Source organism: Phacochoerus africanus, chromosome 14, assembly GCF_016906955.1.
Source record: "Phacochoerus africanus isolate WHEZ1 chromosome 14, ROS_Pafr_v1, whole genome shotgun sequence".
Taxonomy (NCBI): Eukaryota; Metazoa; Chordata; class Mammalia; order Artiodactyla; family Suidae; genus Phacochoerus; species Phacochoerus africanus.
This window is the reverse complement of record NC_062557.1, coordinates 22,153,312-22,173,824: the sequence shown is the minus strand read 5'-3', so window position 1 is coordinate 22,173,824 and position 20,513 is coordinate 22,153,312. Positions and strand designations below refer to the sequence as shown.

General features: G+C 56.2%; 1 protein-coding gene and 1 long non-coding RNA gene across 2 annotated transcripts; one reads left to right on the top strand and one right to left on the bottom strand.

The window, feature by feature from the left end:
• Positions 1-2,179: 2,179 nt before the first annotated feature.
• LOC125114478 (uncharacterized) lies at positions 2,180-3,915 on the bottom strand. Its single transcript, XR_007131814.1, has 3 exons — positions 2,683-3,915; positions 2,492-2,596; positions 2,180-2,265 (listed from the first exon to the last, which is right to left on the bottom strand). It is a non-coding gene; the product is annotated as an uncharacterized LOC125114478 (long non-coding RNA).
• A 139-nt stretch (positions 3,916-4,054) lies between these two features.
• IGFBP4 (insulin like growth factor binding protein 4) lies at positions 4,055-19,063 on the top strand. Its single transcript, XM_047757770.1, has 4 exons — positions 4,055-4,878; positions 12,593-12,750; positions 13,954-14,088; positions 17,847-19,063. Exons 1-4 carry the CDS (start codon positions 4,527-4,529, stop codon positions 17,979-17,981), a joined length of 780 nt encoding a protein of 259 aa, XP_047613726.1. The 5' UTR covers positions 4,055-4,526; the 3' UTR covers positions 17,982-19,063.
• Positions 19,064-20,513: the final 1,450 nt, after the last annotated feature.

Sequence of the window (20,513 nt, the reverse complement as noted above, 5' to 3'; positions counted from 1 at the left end):
TCTGGCCCTAAAAAGACAAGAGGCTTCACAAGCCAATGAGTTCCCCTCCCCCATTTTATTAATTGTATTTTATTTATTTGTGGTTTTTTTTGTTTTGTCTTGTTTTGTTTTTGCTTTTTAGAGCTGCACCCGCAGCATATGGAAGTTCCCAGGCTAGGGGTCTAGTCAGAGCTGTAGCCACCAGCCTACACTGCAGCCACAACAACTCAGAATCCGAGCCATGTCTTCAACCTACACCACAGCTCACGGAAATGCTGGATCTTTAACCCACTGAGCAAGGCCAGGGATCGAACCCGCATCCTCAGGGGATACTAGTCGTATTTATTTCTGCTGAGCCACAACAGGAACTCCCCTTCCCTCATTTTACAGATGGTAAAACTGAAGCCAAGGAAGAGGAAGTGGCCGCAGCGCTGCCAAGAAGCAGAGCTGGCTGGTCTGGAGATAGGAAACTGGATCCTGGCCAGCCCCACCGCAGGGGCTCTCCTCTCCCCACCCTCTCGCCTGCCTGGGTGTTGGCTTCTGGAGCTGCATGTCCCAAGGGAAGGGCCCAGGCTCTGGCTTTGGGACCAGACCTCCCTCTGTACTGTGGAATCTTTATGGAGATTTTGCTCTCCTGATCCGGTCTCTCCAAGTGTGGGGCCCTGGGGGGCTAGGAGACAGCCCACACCTGGGTGACTACGGAGGATGTTGTATCTGGGGCCTGGACACCAGCCAACCCAGAGGGAAACTGAGTTCCTTATTCAGGGTGGGCACAGTGGACAGTCCAGGGCAGCCAGGGAGGGGCTAGGAAGCCAGAGTCCCATGTCATGGGACCTCTGCTGTGATTCCTTAAACCCAGTTTGCACTCTGTACCCATAGGCAAACCCTTGGCATTTTTTTCTTTTGTCTTTTTAGGGCCGCACCTGCAGCACATGGCCTATGCCACAGCCACAGCAATGCGGGATCCGAGCTGTGTCTGCGACCTACACCACAGCTTGCGGCCACATTGGATCCTTAACCCACTGAGCAAGGCCAGGGATTGAACCCGCGTCCTCATGGATACTAGTTGGGTTCATTACTGCTGAGCCATGATGGGAATTCCATTTTTTTTTCACATTTTTTTTTCTTTTTTTTTTGGCTGCACTGGCTGAAGTTCTGGGGCCAGGGAATAGAACTCAAAGCCCAGCAGTGACAACACCAGATCCTTAATCCGCTGCAGCACCAGGGAACTCCAATCTCACTTTTTCTTGCAACCAGCCTGTGGGGAAAGCCATCCATGTCTTTCTCTCTGTCTTACAGAGGAAGAAAATGAGCCCTCCAGACATTATGTGTTCAAAGTCACAAAGCTCTTTAATGGCTGTGCTGCAACCCAAACCCAGGACCAGTGACTCCAAATCCCCAGCCCTTTATATCAGCCTCTCCCAGACACCAGCAGGCTCGGGGGGGGGGGGGACATTAAACCCAGTCCTCTGGGAGCTTCTGGTCCCTTAGGGGTGACACAGATCCTGCCACCAGGGGGGTCTCCAGCCACTCAGAGAAGTTAGTTTGCAGCAGGGAGGGGTAGGAGGGAGCCAGCCTTGGGGCCAACTGTGTGCTGGGCACTTTGCACAGGCCCCTCTTTCTCGCTCTCCCCTTCCCATCCTTTCCTTCTTATCATCTTCCAGGTAAGGACAGTGAAGCTCAGACAATAACTTGTTGCAAGTTCCCCGGTGAGTCTGGTGGCAAAACTGGGATAGAATCAACCTGATGCCAATACCTGTGTTTTTCACTCTAGTGTGAAAGACTGCGGGCCCGAGGATCACTTCCTCCACGAGTCTTTCCATGTCCTGGACGTAGAACTAACTACTGTGTCTCTGGGTCCGCATTGTGCCCCACTGTGTCCCACCGAAACACCCCTCAGGGCGCCTGTACTTATTTTATCTTTTATTTTTATCTTTTTGTCTTCTTAGGGGAGCACCTTTGGCATATGGAGGTTCCCAGGCTAGGGAGGTTCCCAGGCTAGGGGTCGAATCGGAGCTGTAGCTGCCAGCCAACACAACAACCACAGCAACACCACACTCGAGCCGCATCTGCGACCAACACCACAGCTCATGGCAACACCGGATCCTTAACCCACTGAGCGAGGCCAGGGATCGAACCGGCAACCTCATGGTTCCTAGTCGGATTCGTTTCCGCTGCACCACAATGGGAACTCCTCCATGGACTTAATTTATTCATATGCCTGTGCCTTCACTAGGCAGTGAGCTCCTTGAGGGTGGAGAGTGGTCTTGGCTGTGACAGGATCCCCTGTAGGTAGCACAAAGCTTGCATGCAACAGGTATTCAGGAAAGGTGGGTTGCGTGCCTGGCAGGGAGGTACTTGGAAAGCCTGTTCATGTCCATTTTCCTCCCTGCCAGGAATGATCCCACATGGTGATGGGGGTGAACTGGAGGATGAATGGGGGGAGGGTTTGCTGGGGTAGAGATATGGGCATCTGTCTCACCTGGAAAGTGTTCTAGATTCCCACACTCACCTGCACTCACGTTTCATGCCCTGGCACCCCTCTTGGCTTTAGTCCAGCCTCTTCTGCCCTTTCTCCTCCGTGTCTCAGACACTTTATCCCTCCCAGGTTTGCTCTCTAGGAGACAAGTCTGGCATGGGGATCCCGATCTGATTTTATTCCCATAAGAGCTTCCAGAGGTAGGCTAGGTGGAGAAGACCCACCTTCATTTTAGGTAGGGACATTTGAGCTCCAGGGGGTGGTGACCAGCTTCACATAACAAGTTGGTGGCAGCACTGGGTCCACTAGGTAAAGGAAGGGAAGAGGGCTGGAGGCAGTTTGCAGGGACAGGTTGGGCTTCCCCCAGGGACTAGAGGAACCTGGCTCTCTTTGCCCTTCTGCAAGGCAGACAGGGCAGAAGAGATCCCAGTTGGCCTGTGAGATGGCACGGAGAGAATCCCAGAGTCTCGTTCCCAGCCCCAAGCCTCCCACTCTTCTGCAGTCTTGACGGCTGCCAGTAGGTGTCGTCAGTTCGCAACTTTTGGTTCCTTCCTCGCAGGTCCGGCCTCCAGCCCCTCTTCCTCCTCTCACCTGGAGCGGGCAGAAAGTAGGAGAAGGCCCCATTCCTGGGAGACTGAAAGACCCCTGCCCTGGGAGAGGGGGCAGGAAGAGGGCCTCCAATCTGCACTTTAGCATGGCTGCCCTGCTGCTTTCCAGGTCAAGCCCAAAGAATCCACAGTGGGTCACCAATTATGCCTAGACAGGCGCCCTTACCCTGAAACCAGCTTCAGGGTGGCAGAAACCTTTGTGGGGGAGGGCGGGTAAATCCTGGGGAGACAATCTAGGAGGTGAGTCCCTGCTCCAAACGCTGCTCAAGAACCCCTTCCAATCCCAGCAGGACTGGGGCCAAAGGTGGGGGATACAGGCGCCAATGACATCTCCCAGGGGGCCTAGCCAACCTTGACACGGGCAACACAGGGTGAATTAGTACCCCTTCCTCAAACGCTTGAGTGCCATCTGCTGGAAAACTGTCACAAGGGCTACGCAAATCTACGAAGACTGCAGAAGTGGTGCCCCCTGGAGTTGTGCAATGCACAACTTGCACTTGAGATTGGCCATCTCCTTAGCCACTTTTCCTCTGGGAGGGGGGTCTGGGCAGGAGAAGCAAACGTCCAGGAAGAAGGAAGCGTCTTGGCACTTCCCTCTCCGAGCGAGAGTCCTGTTGATGCCATCCTGGGTAAGGCCGAGCGGCCAGGGGCTCACGCGGGCAGGGGGAGGTTGGAAGGGGCAAGAAGGCAGAGAGCCTATTAAGCTCTTAGGGCCACCAGGCTTCTCTGGACCCCTCTTCCCCCTCCTCACCGGACCTGATCTCCAGTGGCTGAGACGGGAAGCACTGGAGTGGGGTGGAAGGGGCTCCGGCCGGGGAGAGCGAATCCCCCAGGCCGCTGGAGTCGGGGCTAGGAGGCTGCGCTCTCCGTAGGCGGAGGGCGGGCCGCCTGGGCGGGGCGGGGGAGACGCCTGCAAGGTCGCCGGCGGGGGCCACGGAGCAGCCCCTTCGTTTCCTCTCGCCCTTCGCTGCGCTCCCGGGCTCCGGCTCAGAAGCGCCCTGGGCGCCTGCCGAGCCTTCCAAACTGAGCCGCTGCCTCCCGCGGCAGCAAAGGACTTTCAGATGTTGTAGCGGCGGCAACGGCGGCGGCGACTTAGGACAGCGCCCCCTCCCCCTAACAGCCGCCTCTCCCCCCCTGCCCCCTCCCCCACCTCTGGGAAGGCGCTGGGGGTGTGGCCAGGGGCTGGTATAAAGTCCGGGGGAGCTGGTCCCAGGCAGCCGCTCAGCCCCCTGCACCCCCCACCGCCCGCCGCCTGGGCCGGGCCGAGGATGCGGCGCAGCGCCCCCGCGGCCAGGCTCGCTCCCTTCCGGCCCGCTTGCTAACTTCCTCGGCTCCATCCTTGTCCGCCAGCCGGGCCAGCCCCGTTTCCCCGCGCCCTCCGGGTCGGGTCCCTCCAGGCGCGTCGGGCTCTGTCGCCGTGCGACCCCTGCTGCCAGCCGGCGTCCCGTCCTCGCCCGGTCATGCTGCCCCTGTGCCTCGTGGCCGCGCTGCTGCTGTTGGCCTCCGGGCCCCGGCCGAGCCTGGGCGACGAAGCCATCCACTGCCCGCCCTGCTCCGAGGAGAAGCTGGCGCGCTGCCGCCCCCCCGTGGGCTGCGAGGAGCTGGTGCGAGAGCCGGGCTGCGGCTGTTGCGCCACTTGCGCCTTGGGCAAAGGGATGCCCTGCGGGGTGTATACACCCCGCTGTGGCTCTGGCCTGCGGTGCTACCCGCCCCGGGGCGTGGAGAAGCCCCTGCACACGCTGATGCACGGGCAAGGCCTGTGCATGGAGCTGGCAGAGATCGAGGCCATCCAGGAAAGCCTGCAGCCCTCTGGTAAGGTGCCCCTGCCCTTGCACGCCCTCCCTGGGGTCCTCCCCTCTCAGAAGCCCCTTCCCCATTTGGGCTGGCCTGGACGGCTCTTGACAGTCCCCTATGAGTTGACCAGAAGGCAGGAACGTGGCAGGGCCCAACTGGCATGGGACAGGGTCAGCCAAGGAAACTGCTATCAAGTCCCAAGCAGCCTGTTGCCACCGTTAAGGGGGACTCTGTCCCATCCCTCCATGTCAAGGGTGCCTCTTTGGGAAGAGGGATATCTCAATGGTAGTCCTGGCTGCTGGTGCCAAGAGTGGAGAATTAAATGACCAGGTCCAGCCCGCAGCCTGCAAGTGAGCAGTCTAGAGCCAGATACCTGGAGGATGGGGACGGTGGCAGTGGGGGCTTTCTGTTCCTGATCCAGGGACCTCCACTCACCCTGAACACAGGTGAAACCCGGGGGGGTGGGGGGGTGTCTAAGAATCCAGGGCTTGGACTTTTGACATTGAGGTGGGCTGGAGGGGGACATGCAAATTAGAGGGGCTTTGGTGGTGAGGGGACATCAGAATGGCCCTGCCCCCAAAGCCCCAGGCCAGCTCACCTAGCTCTTTGGGGAGTAGTGGGACACAGGGGTCTCTCCGCCAGACCTGGGCACCTCCTCCTGCCTTGGTGCCTTTTTCCTGGTAGGTGCCGCCAAGGTGGCAGAAGAGAAGCCAGTCTTGGCTCCCAGCCTGGAGCTGCAGAAACCTAAGGGGACAGGGAGCTGAGTGGGGGGTGGGGAGATTTAGAAGGTCCTTTGCCCTAAACTCAGACTTTCTCTTTTTCCCTTTCTCAGACTTTCAGTTTCTCCTTATAATTCTTTTCAGTCTCTTTCCTTCTTTCTCGAATTCTTTTGTTCTTTCCCGCTGGTCTCTCAACCTCTAGTTTCACTGGTAACGTTCTCGAATTCTCCTCTCCTCAGTATCTCCTGTGTGTTATCAGTATCGTTCCCTATCTTGGTCCTTTTCCGTTTGGGGCCCTGATTGGTCTCTTTCTGTTGCGTTTTCCCCTCCTGGCTCTGTCCCCGTTTCTCTTTCTTTGTTCCTGTCTTTGCTCTGTTCCTTTTGGGATCTCTCTGTCTGCCCTTCTCTACCTCTGCCTCTGTTTCTTGTTGCCTCGCTGACTCTGTCGTGCTTTCCCTGTGCCTCTGTCTGTGTCTGTCTGTTTTCCTGGTGCTTGAAGCCCCCATTGTTGCAGTCCGGATGCTGGGACTCCGGCCCCAAGCTTCCTGCCCCGGGTCCCCGACGGCTCCACTTCCTCAATCCTCTGCAGCTTGTGAGCCAGAGGAGAGCAGGATGCAGGGAAAACAGGAAGGAGGTGGACCCCAGGGGTCTGGGCCTTGGGCCTCTCTGCCCTTCCTGCCCCTGGGCAGTGAGAGATGGGTCAGCAGAAAACGTTCTAGGAGAAGTGCCAGCCTGGCACCCAGCACATCTGGGAAGCTGGTGCGTTGGGGGGGGGGCGTTGTCCGGGAGTTGGGGGGGGGGGGAGTCACTGATCCTGGGGCAGAGGTGCCAGGGCCAATGGGAGAGGAGGGTTACTGATACCAGACCAGCCTGGAAGTGGGGGCTGACTGAGCCCTTGGGCTCCGGGTGTCACGGGTCCACTTTCCCTTTGTGTCTCCATCCTCCACCAGCCAACGGGTATCTGGCACCTGATCAGGATGGCCGGTGTGGGCTCCTCCTCTCTCACTAACTTGAACATGGGGCAGAAGAGCTCTCAGAGGGTCTCGGGAAACCTTTCTTCCCTGACTGGGTAGGAACACCCTATCCTGTGGTTGAAAAAAGCTCTGTCCCCCTAGGAGTTTTGAGGGGAGGGGGCATGGCATGGATGGTTTGTGATTGTCCTGTGGACATCGTGCACACCAGCCTCACAGGTGGCTTTAGGTCCCCTTTGGGTTATGGGGCCCCTTCTCTCTTTGCCTGGGCCCCCACCCTCGCAGTGCAGGCAGATATCAGAAGAGGGGAAGGGGGGCCTGGGGGACCCTGGGGAAACTAGGTTCCTGCTCAGTAAGCTGTGGCCATGCCCTCTTGTCTCCCAGTCACCCCAGAAGTACTGTCTGCCATGGCCTGGGCCACACTGCACCGTGTCAAAGGCACCCCCTAGCGTTGTGCAGCAGCCCTGCAGGGGCTCTGGTGAGACCAGGTGGCCAGGGCTTGGCCTCTCTCCCCACCGTCCTCTTGAACCTTCCACTGTCAATAGGCCACTCTCCCTCCTACACAGCAAGGCTTGAGCCTTCTTTCCTGGGGCATAGTTTGGCAAAAAGGGATCAGTCAGGCTCTTCTTCCCACCTTTTCCTCTTGGGGCCGAGCTTCAGCAGGTGACGGGGAAGGCCTGTCACTTGGCAGGTCCCCTCCCTTGGCCCTGCTGTGGTCCAGCTGCCTCCTCTTTGCTCTAGGAGCAGGACTCCCCCTTCTATCTCCAGGCTTTCCCCTCCCCCATGACCCCCTGCCCCAGCCTTTGGAGCCAGAAAAAGTTGTGGATTAACACCCCTCAGGCCACCAGAGGTGGGGATGGGGTGGGACATGTGTGTCAGATGTCCCCGATCTGGCATCTGTGTCCTGACCCTCGACTCATGGAATCTGGGGGAGTGGACAGCGGGGAGGGCAGCGTTTGGACTGGGGCGGGTCCCAATCTGTGCTCGGGTCCCTCTGGGACGGGGTTAGGGAACATGCAGATGGGGTTAATTTTTAGTCAACACAGCAAATATTGTCCCCCCTTCTTTGGTACTGGGAATCCAGTCATGTCATGGGAACAGGGCCTTCCCAGAAATTCTGTGCCTTGGGGGATGGGGAGAAGGAGGAGCCAGGCTGCTTAACATTTTTTCTTTAGTTTTGGCAAAGCCAGAATTATCGGTGCCTCGGGTGTCAGGCATCTTTCCATTTAAAGACATGAGAGTTCTAGAGATAAGTCCCTTCCCCTCCCCTCCAGCCAGACCACTTCATTTCCTCATCTGTGAAAAGGGGGTGATAGAGGGGATCCACCTCGCAGGGTTGGGGCGTCACACGGAGTAAGTGCTTAGTATTAGAGCAATGATGAGGTGACGATGAAGAGGAAACTCAACGGAGTTAAGTGGAAGCTTAATTTCTCCACCGATGCTGGGACTTTGGGGGAACAGTAGAGCAAGTGAGCAAAGCGGGGGCGGGGGGCATGCAGAGGAGTGGAGGTGGGTAGGCGGACGTTGGTAACTCTGGCTGCTATAAACATGGAAAGGACAGGCCAGCTGTCCCTCCCTGACCCTTTGTCTCTTTTTTTTTTCTTTCTTCTTTTTAAGGCCACACCTGTGGCATATGGAAGTTCCTGGGCTAGAGTTCGAATCAGAGCTGGAGCTGCCAGCCTACACCACAGCCACAGCCATGCAGATCCCAGCACATCTTCGACCTACAGCGCAGCTCACAGCAACATCGGATCCTTAACCCACTGAGCGAGGCCAGGGATCGAACCCACATTCTCACGGATACCAGTTGGGTTTGTAACCCACTGAGCCATAGTGGGAACTCCCCTTCTTTTGCCTGAGGCCAGCGGCATGGCACAAGCATGAGGGGGCTACTCCTTGAACCAGACCTCAAAGGAAGGGCCTGCATGGGCACCCAGCATGGATGGTCTTAGCTTCTCCAGCCAGAGTCCAAGGGATGAAGGAAATGGCCTTTCTTGCAGGGCAGGTGGGCGGCCCTCCACATTCAGTCTGGATGGCTGGACGTGCCAACCTCAGCCTCACCCTGGGTAACTTGAGAAGAGGTAGGGGCTGGAGTTGAGGAGGAATTATGGGGATGAAATAGGGCAGCAACAAAGACGAAATCTTCTAGTTTTGACCATGAACTTTGCAGCCATGAGTGCCAAAGCTGGGAAGCCTCTTCTTACTCCGGGTGCCCGCCCTTGTTCCTCTGTGGCTGGAGCCAAGACCAAGGTTTCCTCTGTGGCTGGATGTCCTTGGCCTTGTTCCTGGGAGTGGGGGGGGGGGAGGTCACCTGGCCTATCCTGGAAGCCCCGCCTCCCAAACCAACCTTTCAGAGGTCAGGAGGTCCGACCTGTGAGGGGTGGGGCTGCAGATCTGACTCCGCCTCCCATTTAGAGGGGACCCCCACCCGGATTGCGGTTTTCCCAGAAGGCACCCCTTGGGTGAGCAGCAGCGCCAGGCGGCTGGACCTCCTGCCTGAGCAGGGATGTAGGAAGGAGTTAGCCAGTTCTGGGGACTACTGAAAGGGGAATTTTTTGTGGCCACTCAAGGCCACGACCCTCACCCTCTCAAACCTAGTGTCTGGGGGTGGAGCCCGGGGTGGGGCCTATTAAACAGGCTGGCCAAGGAAAAGTTACAGATTAAGTGGAAAGTCAACAGCTGGGGTGCACAGTGGGTGTGCACGCGTGGCCCAGTGTGTGTCTGGACACGTGATGGTCTGTGTACGTTTGTGATTCTGGAGTCTCAGCCTGTGTCTGAGCTGGCGGCTAGGGACACACTCTGTGCACCTCCCATGCCATGTGTTCTACTCGAAGCTTAGACACGAGCTGGGGATAAGTGCTGGGCCGTGGGGGAACCAAGGAGAGGGAGGCCGGGGCAGGCTGTCTGCTTAGCTTTCCCCAGATCACCTCCCCGCCGTGGGATGGGAGCCCTGCCAACATAGGAACTCGAGCTGTGCTTCCAGGCCTGACCTCCGCCCCCTGCGGCCCCAGATTCTGGCGACCGATTGGACCCAGTCGTCTGCCTTGATGCTACCCCCTAAGTTAAGGGATAAGCATTCCCTTTCACAATCCCCGAGGGTTTGTCCTTTGGGAACTTGGACTCATAGAAACACAACAGTGGAAAGGAGTCGATCTGCTGCTGCTGCAGATCCTTCTGGGTTCTTGAGGCCTCTGCCACTCTGATGGGCAGGGAGCTCCCTCCCTCCTGAAGCAGTTCCCTGAGTCAGAACCCCTGCCACACACACACACCGGAGTTCCCGCTGGGGCAAAACGGGATCAGCAGTGTCTTGGGATGCAGGTTCAATACCCAGCCTCCCCACGGTGGGTTAAGGATCCAGCGTTGCTGCAATTGCAGCTTAGGTCCCACTTGTGGCTCAGATTGGATCCTCAGCCTGGGAACTCCATATGCCGAGTGGGGTGCCCCCCCTAAAAAAAACCCCAAAAAACCTCAATCTCTCACCTGGAACCTGAGGACATCTGCCCACTTACCGAGAGGAATAAGTGTCACTCTGTACAGCTGTGCTTTCCCTTATGGCCATGACGAGAAAGCAAACTCAAAGGAAAGACAACGACATTTTTCCAGGTCGAGAGTGCCCTCAAGGTAGGGCAAATGAGGCCCTGTGGTCCTTCCAGCCTGTCCAGGTAGAATGGTGGCCCCTCTCTTCCCAGTTCAGCTCAGTCTCTGTGGCGCCAAGATTTGGCTCTAATTCTTTTAGGTCTTCTATGTCCTTTATCTCTAATCCCCAGTTCCAACCTACTTGTGGCTCCATGCAAGGTGGATGCAGTGCTGGGGCCCTGGCCCTCCTGGGCCTTCTTGGCCAAAGAGGTTCCTTGGGAGGGTCTTCAGGGAAGAGCCTATAGCTCCCAGATCTTCCCTCTGGTCCCTGGCTGAGGGCTCAGGGTCCTTCTTTTTTTTTTTTTTTGCTTTTTAGGGCCATACCCGTGGCATATGGAGGTTCCCAGGCTAGGGGTCTAATCAGAGCTGCAGCCGCCGGCCTACACCACAGCCACAGCAACACCGGATCCGAGTCGTGTCTGCGACCTACACCACAGCTCACGGCAATGCTGTTTCCTTAACCTACTGAGCGAGGCCAGGGATCAAACCTGCAACCTCATGGTTCCTAGCCGGATTCATTTCCCATGCGCCGCGATGGGAACTCCTCCTCCTCCTTCTTTTCTTTCATTTTTGGTCACCCCATGGCACCTCATGGCATACCTGGCATTCCTGGGCCAAGGATCAGATCCGACCCACAGGTTCAACCTGCACCACAGCTGTGGCAATGCTGGAGCCTTTAGCCTACTGTGCTGGGCCAGGGATGGAGCCTGTATCCTGGCACTGCAGAGACCCTGCTGATCTCGCTGCACCACAGCGGGGACTCCTCAGGGTCCACCTTCTTAGGCCCCCCTTTGCACAATCTTAGTCTTCTGAAATTTTCCTGCCTTTTCTTTTGCTACCAACACCAGCTGGGAGGTCTTCCTGTAGTGGCTTCTCCTTGGTTGACCTTTGAGAACTTGAGGTCATCTTTGGGGACAGACGTCCCCTCCAGACGGTCCTTCCTGGGATGTCAAATAGGCAGACGGAGGGACGTTCTCTGTCTGCTCCATATTCTTTCCCTCCGAGGCTTTTTTCTAAGCCATCCCTGCACCCGTGACAAAACCTCTTCCCATCCTTGGTGACTCAATTTTATAAATAACCTTTGGTGCGGAATCTTGACAAAGACTTTCTGGGGGTCTACATTCTTCCTTGCCTGGTTTCCCTTTATCCACATATTCCCCCCACCCCCCCGCCACATCCCCAGCACTAGGAGAATAAAGAGAGAACTAATCCCCCAACTAACTTTGGCTCAGCTGAAAAATACCATTTGACCCAGAGGCAGCTCTGGGACCGCTGCCACGCATGGAGGAACCTGCTAACTCCTCAGGAAAAAAAAAAAAAAAATCCCGACGCAAACCAGATGTAACCTTCTGTCCTTCTGCCAACATCTGGAATGCTGGCAGGGACTTTGCACTCAGGCCGGCAGCGAGCTGCCAAGCCCAAGTATTTCAGAGGTGGCTCTGATCTGCGGGGAGACCTCGAGACCTCTTTCTCCAGCTCAGCCCTGAGTTCTGGTTTTGGCTGCCTGGATGGAGGAGCAGTGGTTACAATCCTGGGACTCGTGGAGGAGGTTCTTCTTGGGTTCGGCTGGAGTCTTTGGAGAGCCCAGGGAGAGGGTGGCTGTCCAGCCTCACCACCCCCTCTCCAGATCCCCGAGGCCCTGGCTCTGGGCAGTGGATGTGCCCTTTGGATGGCGTCTGAGGTCTAAGGATGGGAGACGTTGGGGCGGCGGTGCTGAGATGCATGAGGATATTTTCTTGGTCCTGGAACCACGCAGTCTCTGTCTCTGTCTGTCTCTGTCTCTGTGTCTCTCACCCGCCCACCCACCCACACACTTTCACATGCAGGCATACACACCCACTCCCACGTCTGTCCTGTGCAACTGATGGAGCGGGCTTTTGGACCAGATTTCTCATCACTCATGGAAACTTTGATTCTGGCTGTTTGGAAGAGGGTCAGCAGAGCCAGCAGCCCTGGGGATCCCTTGGCTGAATCAACCAGACACTGAAGAGAGCAGGAAAGGAGGCAGGAAGAGAGAGCAGACAGAGAGGGGGATGGTAGGAAGAGCCCAATGGAAGGGGGACAAGATCAGGTGTGGGGCCCCTCCAGCCTGCCTTAGACCTCCCTACAGGGCCCAAGGGACCCTTCTGCTCTCTGGGCAGCTGCAGCCAGTGACTCATCTGAGGGCTGGACGGGGTAGAGTGAGGGACAGAGGGAGGACTTCAAGAGGACTATTCAAGAGGATCCAGGGGAGTGGGAAGGAAGCCGGGGTGCTGCTCTCATTTCTTCCCAGTTCCATTCACCCTGCTCATCCCCAGGGCAGGGCTGGAGAATCCCCTGGAAGTGGGGAGCAGGTGGGAGGCTGGGCTGGGGTGCCGCGCGTCCCCTCCCGGGGCTGACCTCAACCCATCTCGGTTCTGACTGCAGACAAGGACGAGGGTGACCACCCCAACAACAGCTTCAGCCCCTGCAGCCCCCAAGACCGCAGGTGCCTGCAGAAGCACTTGGCCAAGATCCGAGACCGGAGCACCAGTGGGGGCAAGATGAAGGTCATCGGGGTGCCTCGGGAGGAAGCCCGGCCTGTGGTGAGGACCTGACCAAAAGCGCATGTGCATAGGTGCACGCGCCCCCCACCCCCCCCCCTCACCCCCACCGCCCCCCCGCCCCGCCAGATCCGGACCGTGTTCTCTCTCTGGATGGCTGCTCTGTGTCAGATGCCCCCAGTAGGCATCATCGGGACCCAGAAAGTCCTCACTCCTGTCCTTGAAATTCCTTTCCGGCTCAGCAGCTCTAGACATGGGGACAGCTGAGGTCATTGTGAAATACTGAGACACTTCTGTCTTGGCTGGTAAATAGCGGTCGCCCCAAGCTTCCTGATGTTCCCTGGCCCTTCCCATGGATTCCCCACCCCAGAGCATCTCAGTCATGAAAGGGTTCGTGCTGGCTCTAGCAGGGAGCCTGGGGACCCTGCTCCAGGCTCTGGCTAATGTCCCTTCTGATGGGCGGTTCTGATGGATCCGTGCCTGGGTCTTACAAGTTGTTAACTGCATGATTTCATCCATCCCTCCTGCTTAGAGATCATCCCCTTCCTGTCCTTCTTCATAGATTCCTTTTCCCCACAGGGTCCCTTCCCTTCATTCCCCCCCTTTTTTCTTTGGCTGAGCTGATGGCCTGTGGAAGTTCCCAGGCCAGGGATCGAACCTGCACCATAGCAGCAGTCCTGGACCACTGGAGTGACAAGGCCGGATACTTAACCCACTGCACCACAAAGGGAACTGCCACACCTCCTCCTTTGTATTTTTATTTATTTTATTTTATTTTTTGCTTTTTAGGGCCGCACCCATGGCATATGGAAGTTCCCAGGCTAGGGGTCGAATCGGAGCTGTAGCTGCCGGCTTATGGCACAGCCACAGCAACACAGGATCCGAGCCGCATCTGTGACCTACACCACAGCTCACGGCAACGCTGGATCCTTAACCCACTGAGTGAGGCCAGGGATGGAACCCACGCCCTCATGATACTAGTCGGGCTCTTTCCTGCTGAACCACGATGGGAACACCCCCTCCTTTTTAGAAGCTCTTTGGCTTAAGATCCTGTCTTCGATGGCCCTCTGTTCTGCCCACGGGTGTCCCCTGAACCCGAGCCCCTCCTCTTACCTTCTTGAGCCTGGCTCAGCCTCCAGGCCTCATGCCCCGCTTCAGAGCCTTCAGTCCTGGTGTGACTCCCCAGCCCCGATCCGCCTGCCTCTTTTCCTTCTGCTGAGCCGTGTCTTCCTCCCTGTCCTCCAGCCCCAGGGCTCCTGCCAGAGTGAGCTGCACCGGGCCCTGGAGCGGCTGGCCGCCTCGCAGAGACGCACCCATGAGGACCTCTACATCATCCCCATCCCTAACTGCGACCGCAACGGCAACTTCCACCCCAAGCAGGTGGGTCTCCACCCCCTCCCCCAGCCCCACTGCCTCGGCTCTGGCCTCAGCTCCCGCTCCGGACCTCCACAATGGAAGTCTCTGGAAGGGAGAGGCTCCCCGATGCAGCCTAACCCTCTAGACTCTCCCTCCACCCTCCCCCAGCCTCAGGACCTCAGCTCATTTTGCCCATTCACCCATTTGGCAGATGAGGAGACTGAGGCAGGGGCAGCATCCGGGCCCAAGGGCAGAGTAAGTTAAAAGTTAAAGGCAGGAGTTCCCGTCGTGCCTAAGTGGTTAACGAATCTGACTAGGAACTGTGAGGTTGTGGGTTCGATCCCTGGCCTTGCTCAGTGGGTTAAGGATCCGGCATTGCCATGAGCTCTGGGGTAGGTTGCAGACACGGCTTAGATCCTGCATTGCTGTGGCTGTGGTGTAGGCCAGCGGCTACAGCTCCAATTCGACCCCTAGCCTGGGAACCTCCATATGCTGCGGGAGCAGCCCAAGAAACGGCAAAAAGATCAAAAAAAAAAAAAAACAGTTAAAGGCAGGCCAGTTTTCCTGCCTCCCCATCCAGGGCGATTTCATTGCCTCTGTAGTCACCATCTGTGATTGAGGCCTAGCCCTCCTGCCGGCCCTCTGTCACTCACCTTCTCCTGTTCCTGTTCAGGCTTCTCCTTTGTCCCCAGGTGTTGGAGGTGTCATCCGGGAATCTTGGGGGGTTGGGGGTTGGTCCAGGTCTTGAGAAATTGAAGAGAAAACTCAGCCTGCCCCTTCCTGTAAGCTGAGGAGCTGTACCATCTGGGGTTCAGCCAGGCTGGGGGTGAAGCCAGATGTGACCGCTGAAGCTTTGGGTGGAACAGAGGAAGGAGAGAAGCCATGAATGCAGAAACCTCCGTTCCTCCTCAGCCCCTTGGATCACGGCTTCCTCTGAACAGCCCCCAGGAAGCCGGGCTGTTCAGCAGGGTCGGCCCGCCCCAGCCCCATCTCTGGCCTGTCAGGGTTGAGCTCACTTGGAAGGGTGGCTATCGGGTTGGGGCACTGGGGTGCCTTGTGCTGGGTGTGGCCTGGGTCTCCTCCTGCTTGGGTGGGCGTAGGCACCCATTCTCCTCCTCTGTACTCTACAGACAAGACCGCCTGGTGGACCGCCGCTGGGCCAGTCCTAGGAGGAAAAAGGCTGCCCCCAAGTCTGCACACCCCAGGGTGGCAGGAGGGGGTTATGAGGGGGTGTGCAGTGGTGGAGGGCCAGAGGGTCCCCCTCAAACCAGCGCCACCCCTGTCTCCAGCCTTTGTCCCCATACCCATTTTTGTCCTTGTCCCATTTTTTTTTTTTAGGGCCACACCCACAGCATATGGAGGTTCCCAGGCTAGGGGTTGAATCCCAGCTGTAGCTGCCGGCCTACACCACAGCCACAGCAACACGGAATCCTAGCCACGTCTTCGACCTACACCACAGCTCATGGCAACATGGGATCCTTAACCCACCAAGTCCTCAGGGATGCGAGTTGGGTTTGTTAACTGCTGAGCCATGATGGAAACTCCATCTTTGTCCCAATTTAAAAACTTTTCTCCCAAATAAAAAAATTAATAGACTGTGGCGTTCCCGTCATGGTGCAGTGGAAACAAATCTGACTAGGAGCTATGAGGTTGCAGGTTTGATCCCTGGCCTCGCTCAGTGGGTTAAGGATCTGGCATTGCCGTGAGCTGTGGTGTAGGCTGGCAGCTGTAGCTCCGATTCAACCCCTAGCCTGGGAACCTCCATATGCAGCCTGTGTGGTCCTAAAAAGGCAGAAAAGACAAAAAAAAATTAATAGACTTTATTTTTTTAGAGCAGTTTTAGGTTTACAGGAAGATTGAGCAGGATGTACAGAGCTCCCATTTACTCTCCACTCCCCGGCTGTCCTCTTAGCATCTTGCATGCGTTTGGTACACTTGCTACAATTGAGGAACTAAACAGGATTATTAGTTATTAACTGAAGCTCATAGTTTATGTTAGGGTTCACTCTTTGTCTTGCACTGTGTGTTTCCTTCTCCCCGTTTATTTTTACGGCCCCAGCCGTGGCATATGGAAGCTCACCATGGCAGCTCTGGATCCGAACCATGCCTGTGACCTACACCACAGCTCACAGCAATGCTGGATCCTTAACCCACTGAGCGAGGCCAGGGATCGAACCCATATCCTCACAGACACCATGTTGGGTTTTTAGCCCCCTGAGCCACAGTGGGAACACCTCTTTCCCATTCCACTGAAAATTCTGACAGTTGACCCTTTATCCAAAGCCCAGTTCTGACCCTTGAGACAACCATCACTCCGAGTCTAATCCTGAGTCCGAAGTACAACTTTCCCCTCTATCCTCCTTTTTCCCCTGTCTAATCCCAACCCAAACTTTAGTGCTCCTGCTTTATTTAAAAAAATTTTTTTTTTAATTTTTGCTTTTTTAGGGCTGCACCCACGGCATATAGAGGTTCCCAGGCTAGGGGTCAAATCAGAGCTGCAGCTGCCGGCCTACACCACAGCCACAGCAACACGGGGTCTGAGTCATGTCTGCGACCTACACCACAGCCCACAGCCACATCAGATCCTTAATCCACTGAGTGTACCTGCTTTAGTTTTCTGACCTTGACCCCTACTCTGGCCCAGTTCCATTTCTGACCTGGGCTTAAAAGCCTTACCCCACTCAAATGTTAGTCATAATTTCCAATTCGACTGCAGCTCTTATCCTGATTCTACCCCAACTTCAATATGGAGTCTGCTTTTAACCATAATCCTATTCTTCTTCCCTTTTTTTTTTTTTTTTTTAATGGCCACGTTGGAGGCATATGGAAAATGCTGTGGCAATGCCAGATCCTTTAACCCACTGCACTGGGCTGGGGTTTGAACCTGCATCTCTGCAGCGACACTACCCATTGCAATTAGATTCCTAACCCCTCATGCCACAGTGGGAACTCCCATAATCCTGTTTTTTTTTTTTGTCTTTTTGAGGGCTGCGCCTGCAGCATATGGAGGTTCCCAGGCTAGGGGTCTAATTGGAGCTGCAGCTGCCAGCCTACACCACAGCCGCAGCAACACTACATCCGAGCCGTGTCTGTGACCTACACCACAGCTCACGGCAATGCCGGATCCTTAACCCACTGAGCAAGGCCAGGGATCGAACCCGCAACCTCATGGTTCCTAGTCGGATTCGTTTCCACTACACCATGACGGGAACGCCTAATCCTGTTCTTCAAGTCATAACACCAACAGAACACAAACTAAAACACAGTCAGAACACAAACTAAAAACCTTCTCCAACCTTTCAAATCCAACTGCACCTTTATTTTTATTTTTTGCTTCTTAGGGCTGCTCCCACAGCATTTGTAAGTTCCCAGGCTAGGGGTGGAATCAGAGCTGTAGCTGCTGGCCTACACCACAGCTCACAGCAGTGCTGGATCCTTAACCCTCTGAGTGAAGCAGGGATCGAACCTGCGTCCTCATGGATACTAGTTGGGGTTCGTTACCACTGAGCCACGATGGACACTCTCCAACTGCACCTTTAAATTCCATGGATCCCATCTCCCCTCCAGGGAGGCTATAGAATTTCCTCAGGGCCTCGCCTTCTAAAGCTCTCTCTCTGTCATTCTTGGCCAACGTCACTCTACTCCCGTGAGTTCAGAGGACCCATGCTCAAGAAGGCCACCACCCTCAGAGGCTTTCTTGGAGCAACTGTCTGATGTGGGGGATGGGCTGGGACTGGGGCTGGCTGCCTGGGAAGTGACCTCCCACGCCTCTGTCTTGGTAGTGCCACCCGGCCCTGGATGGTCAGCGCGGCAAGTGCTGGTGTGTGGACCGGAAGACGGGAGTGAAGCTTCCGGGGGGCCTGGAGCCGAAGGGGGAGCTGGATTGCCACCAGCTGGCCGACAGCTTCCGAGAGTGAGCCCTGCCAGCAGGCGGGGGGGCTCGGTGCCTCCTGCTGCCCCCTTCCCTGGAGGCTGGAGAGTTGACCTGGAGCTTGAGTCTGCATCATGGCTCTGCCTCTGGCCTGGAAGTTTCCCTCGGGGTGTGTGTTTGTGTGTGTGTATGGACATGCGTGTTTATGAGCGTGGGTATGCCCTTGGGGTGAGCCGAAGCCTAGGGGTGTCCTCTTTGGGCTTAGATAGCCCCAGAGGTCTGTGAATAGCAAGAGGGAGCCCCGATGTATTTCCAAGTCGATCCTGGCTCATTCATTCATTCAGCCATCAAAAAATATTTCTTGTCCCCATGCTGCATGCCAGCTTTAGTTTTCAGCCCTGGGGGCTCTTCTTTTGACTCACTCTGATTTAGAACTGTGGGGCCACCTCTGCAAGGGGAGCACAAGTCTGTAGGAGAAAAAAGTCCTATTCTCATAATCAGGGGAGGAAAGCAGACATGTACCCTGACACACTGTCCCCCGCTCCGGTCTAGTCGGAGGGTGGAGGCCGTAGGGAAGGTGGGGGTAGCCGATGACTCAGTGGTTAGGAGACCCAGACCTGATCTCAAAGCCGAAAGCCTGCCAGACTCCCCTTCACTCCTTTTCCAGGTCCCTGCAAGGGGAAGCACCTGCAGAGACAAGCCCACCTTAGGGGTTGAGTGTGGTACCAGCAGCTTGGTTGCCTGGCAACCAAGACCTTCCCAGGGGGAGGGAAGAGGTCAGAGGCAGGGCTGGGGAGGTGGGGCCCATCTCTGAGCCGTCAGGGTAGGAGGAAAGAATGCACCTGCCTGATGGGGAAAAGGAACCACATGCTGGGAGGTGACGGACTTATCTGGGGTCCTGCTTCCTCCCCCCTTATCGGTCACAGCCAGGAAGTCACCAGGATGACTCCATCCTTCGGTGGCTCTGCCTCTCTCCCTACACCTCCTTCCCTGGACCTTCTTCCCTCATATTTCCCTCCCCCCTGGGCATTTTCTGGCTTGACTGGAAGGAGAGAGACAGGAACCTACCAGTTGGCCGTGATTTTTTTTTTTTTTTTAACAAAACAGAACAAAACCAAAAAAACCCTAGACAATGGTGTTTGGTTGATTTATTTATAATGCAGAGACAAAGGGTGGGGAGACCTGTCTTACTTACAGCAAAGGGTCGACCACCCAAGCCTCTTCTTCCCTGCAGCCTCTCCCTAAGGGATGTCTCTGCCCCCAGAGCCTGTGCTGTGTGTGTTCAGGCTCTTGGTGGGCAAATAGTGGCTTCTGAAGAGAGGGAGGGAGCAGGGCCAGCCTGGCTGGGCCAGAGCTATTTCTGGAATCAGCTGGGGTGTGAAGCGGGAGGGGGGGGCTTTTGCTAGGGTATCAGGCGGATTGGGTTTGTGTCTGGATTTGATTTATCAATGTAATGGGGGTGGGGAAAGGGGGTAAGCTCTCTAGCACATTCCACAGCTCTGACTGCCTAGATGACTGACTGGGGGGTTGTGCTGAGATTTGATTCTGAGGGGTTGTGGGGTTGGGGGGGCAGCTTTGATCTTGCTGTCCTGGGCTCACGGGGCCCTGGGTTCTCAGTGCCAGTTCCAGCACGTGTGCCCACATGGTAGCACTGATTCCTGGTCAACTCCCAGTGCCCCAGCCTGTGCCATGTTTGTGTGTGTGTGTTTGTATTGGATCTCTTGGATGGGGGCCCCCTTTCTGGAAGGTTGTGGGCAGCCTAGAGTCTGCTGGGGGATCTCCCCACCCACCCCACTGCCCGTCCCACTGTCTCCTGGATTCCCGGCCTCAACTTCACTGGCCCCTGATGCACTGGCACCTGCGCCATCAGAATCTCAGTCTGAAGCTGTGGTTCTTGTCACTCTAGCTCTGTCTTGGTGGCAGCATCCCCTGGCCATCTGGTCTCCCTCAGGCACTGCAGGCCCCTGCCAGCAGCAGGAGATAAAGAACAGAGTGACCTCAGGTTGCTCCCTGGACCCCCTGGCTGCTCTGCCTAGGGCCCCCTACTTCTGGCGCTGAGGCCAAGGCATGTTGGGGGAGGAGGGGACTGTAGGTAGGCAGACAATTAAGTTTTAGGTCCCTAAGCCAAATGTAGCTGGAGCATCTCTCTCTTTTTTTCTTTTTTTTTTGTCTTTTTGCCTTTTCTAGGGCCACTCCTACGGCATATGGAGATTCCCAGGCTAGGGGTCTAATCGGAGCTGTAGCCACTGGCCTATGTCAGAGCCACAGCAATGTGGGATCTGAGCTGTGTCTGCGACCTACACAAACAGCTCACGGCAACTTGGATCCTTAACCCACTGAGCAAGGGCAGGGATCGAATCCGAAATCTCATGGTTCTTAGTCGGATTCGATAACCACTGCGTCATGACAGGAGCTCCCTAAGCCATCTCTTTAAATTCCCCTTTCTTCCAGCCCCTCTTCCCAAGCTCTGAATGGATGGTAAGAGGTCCTTTTCCTTTCATAGGCCTCAAAAAAAAGAAAAGCTGAAAATGCTTGGAAAGTTGTTCCTGTGTGGCCTGGGAAGTGCCTTTGGGATACA

Bases quoted from the DNA above. Each gene is read 5' to 3' on its own strand.
- IGFBP4 (XM_047757770.1), top strand. From the start codon at position 4,527: ATGCTGCCCCTGTGCCTCGTGGCCGCGCTGCTGCTGTTGGCCTCCGGG. The intron at 4,879-12,592 runs GTAAGGTGCCCC...TTCTGACTGCAG, and splicing joins GGAAAGCCTGCAGCCCTCTG to ACAAGGACGAGGGTGACCAC. The intron at 12,751-13,953 runs GTGAGGACCTGA...CCTGTCCTCCAG, and splicing joins GGGAGGAAGCCCGGCCTGTG to CCCCAGGGCTCCTGCCAGAG.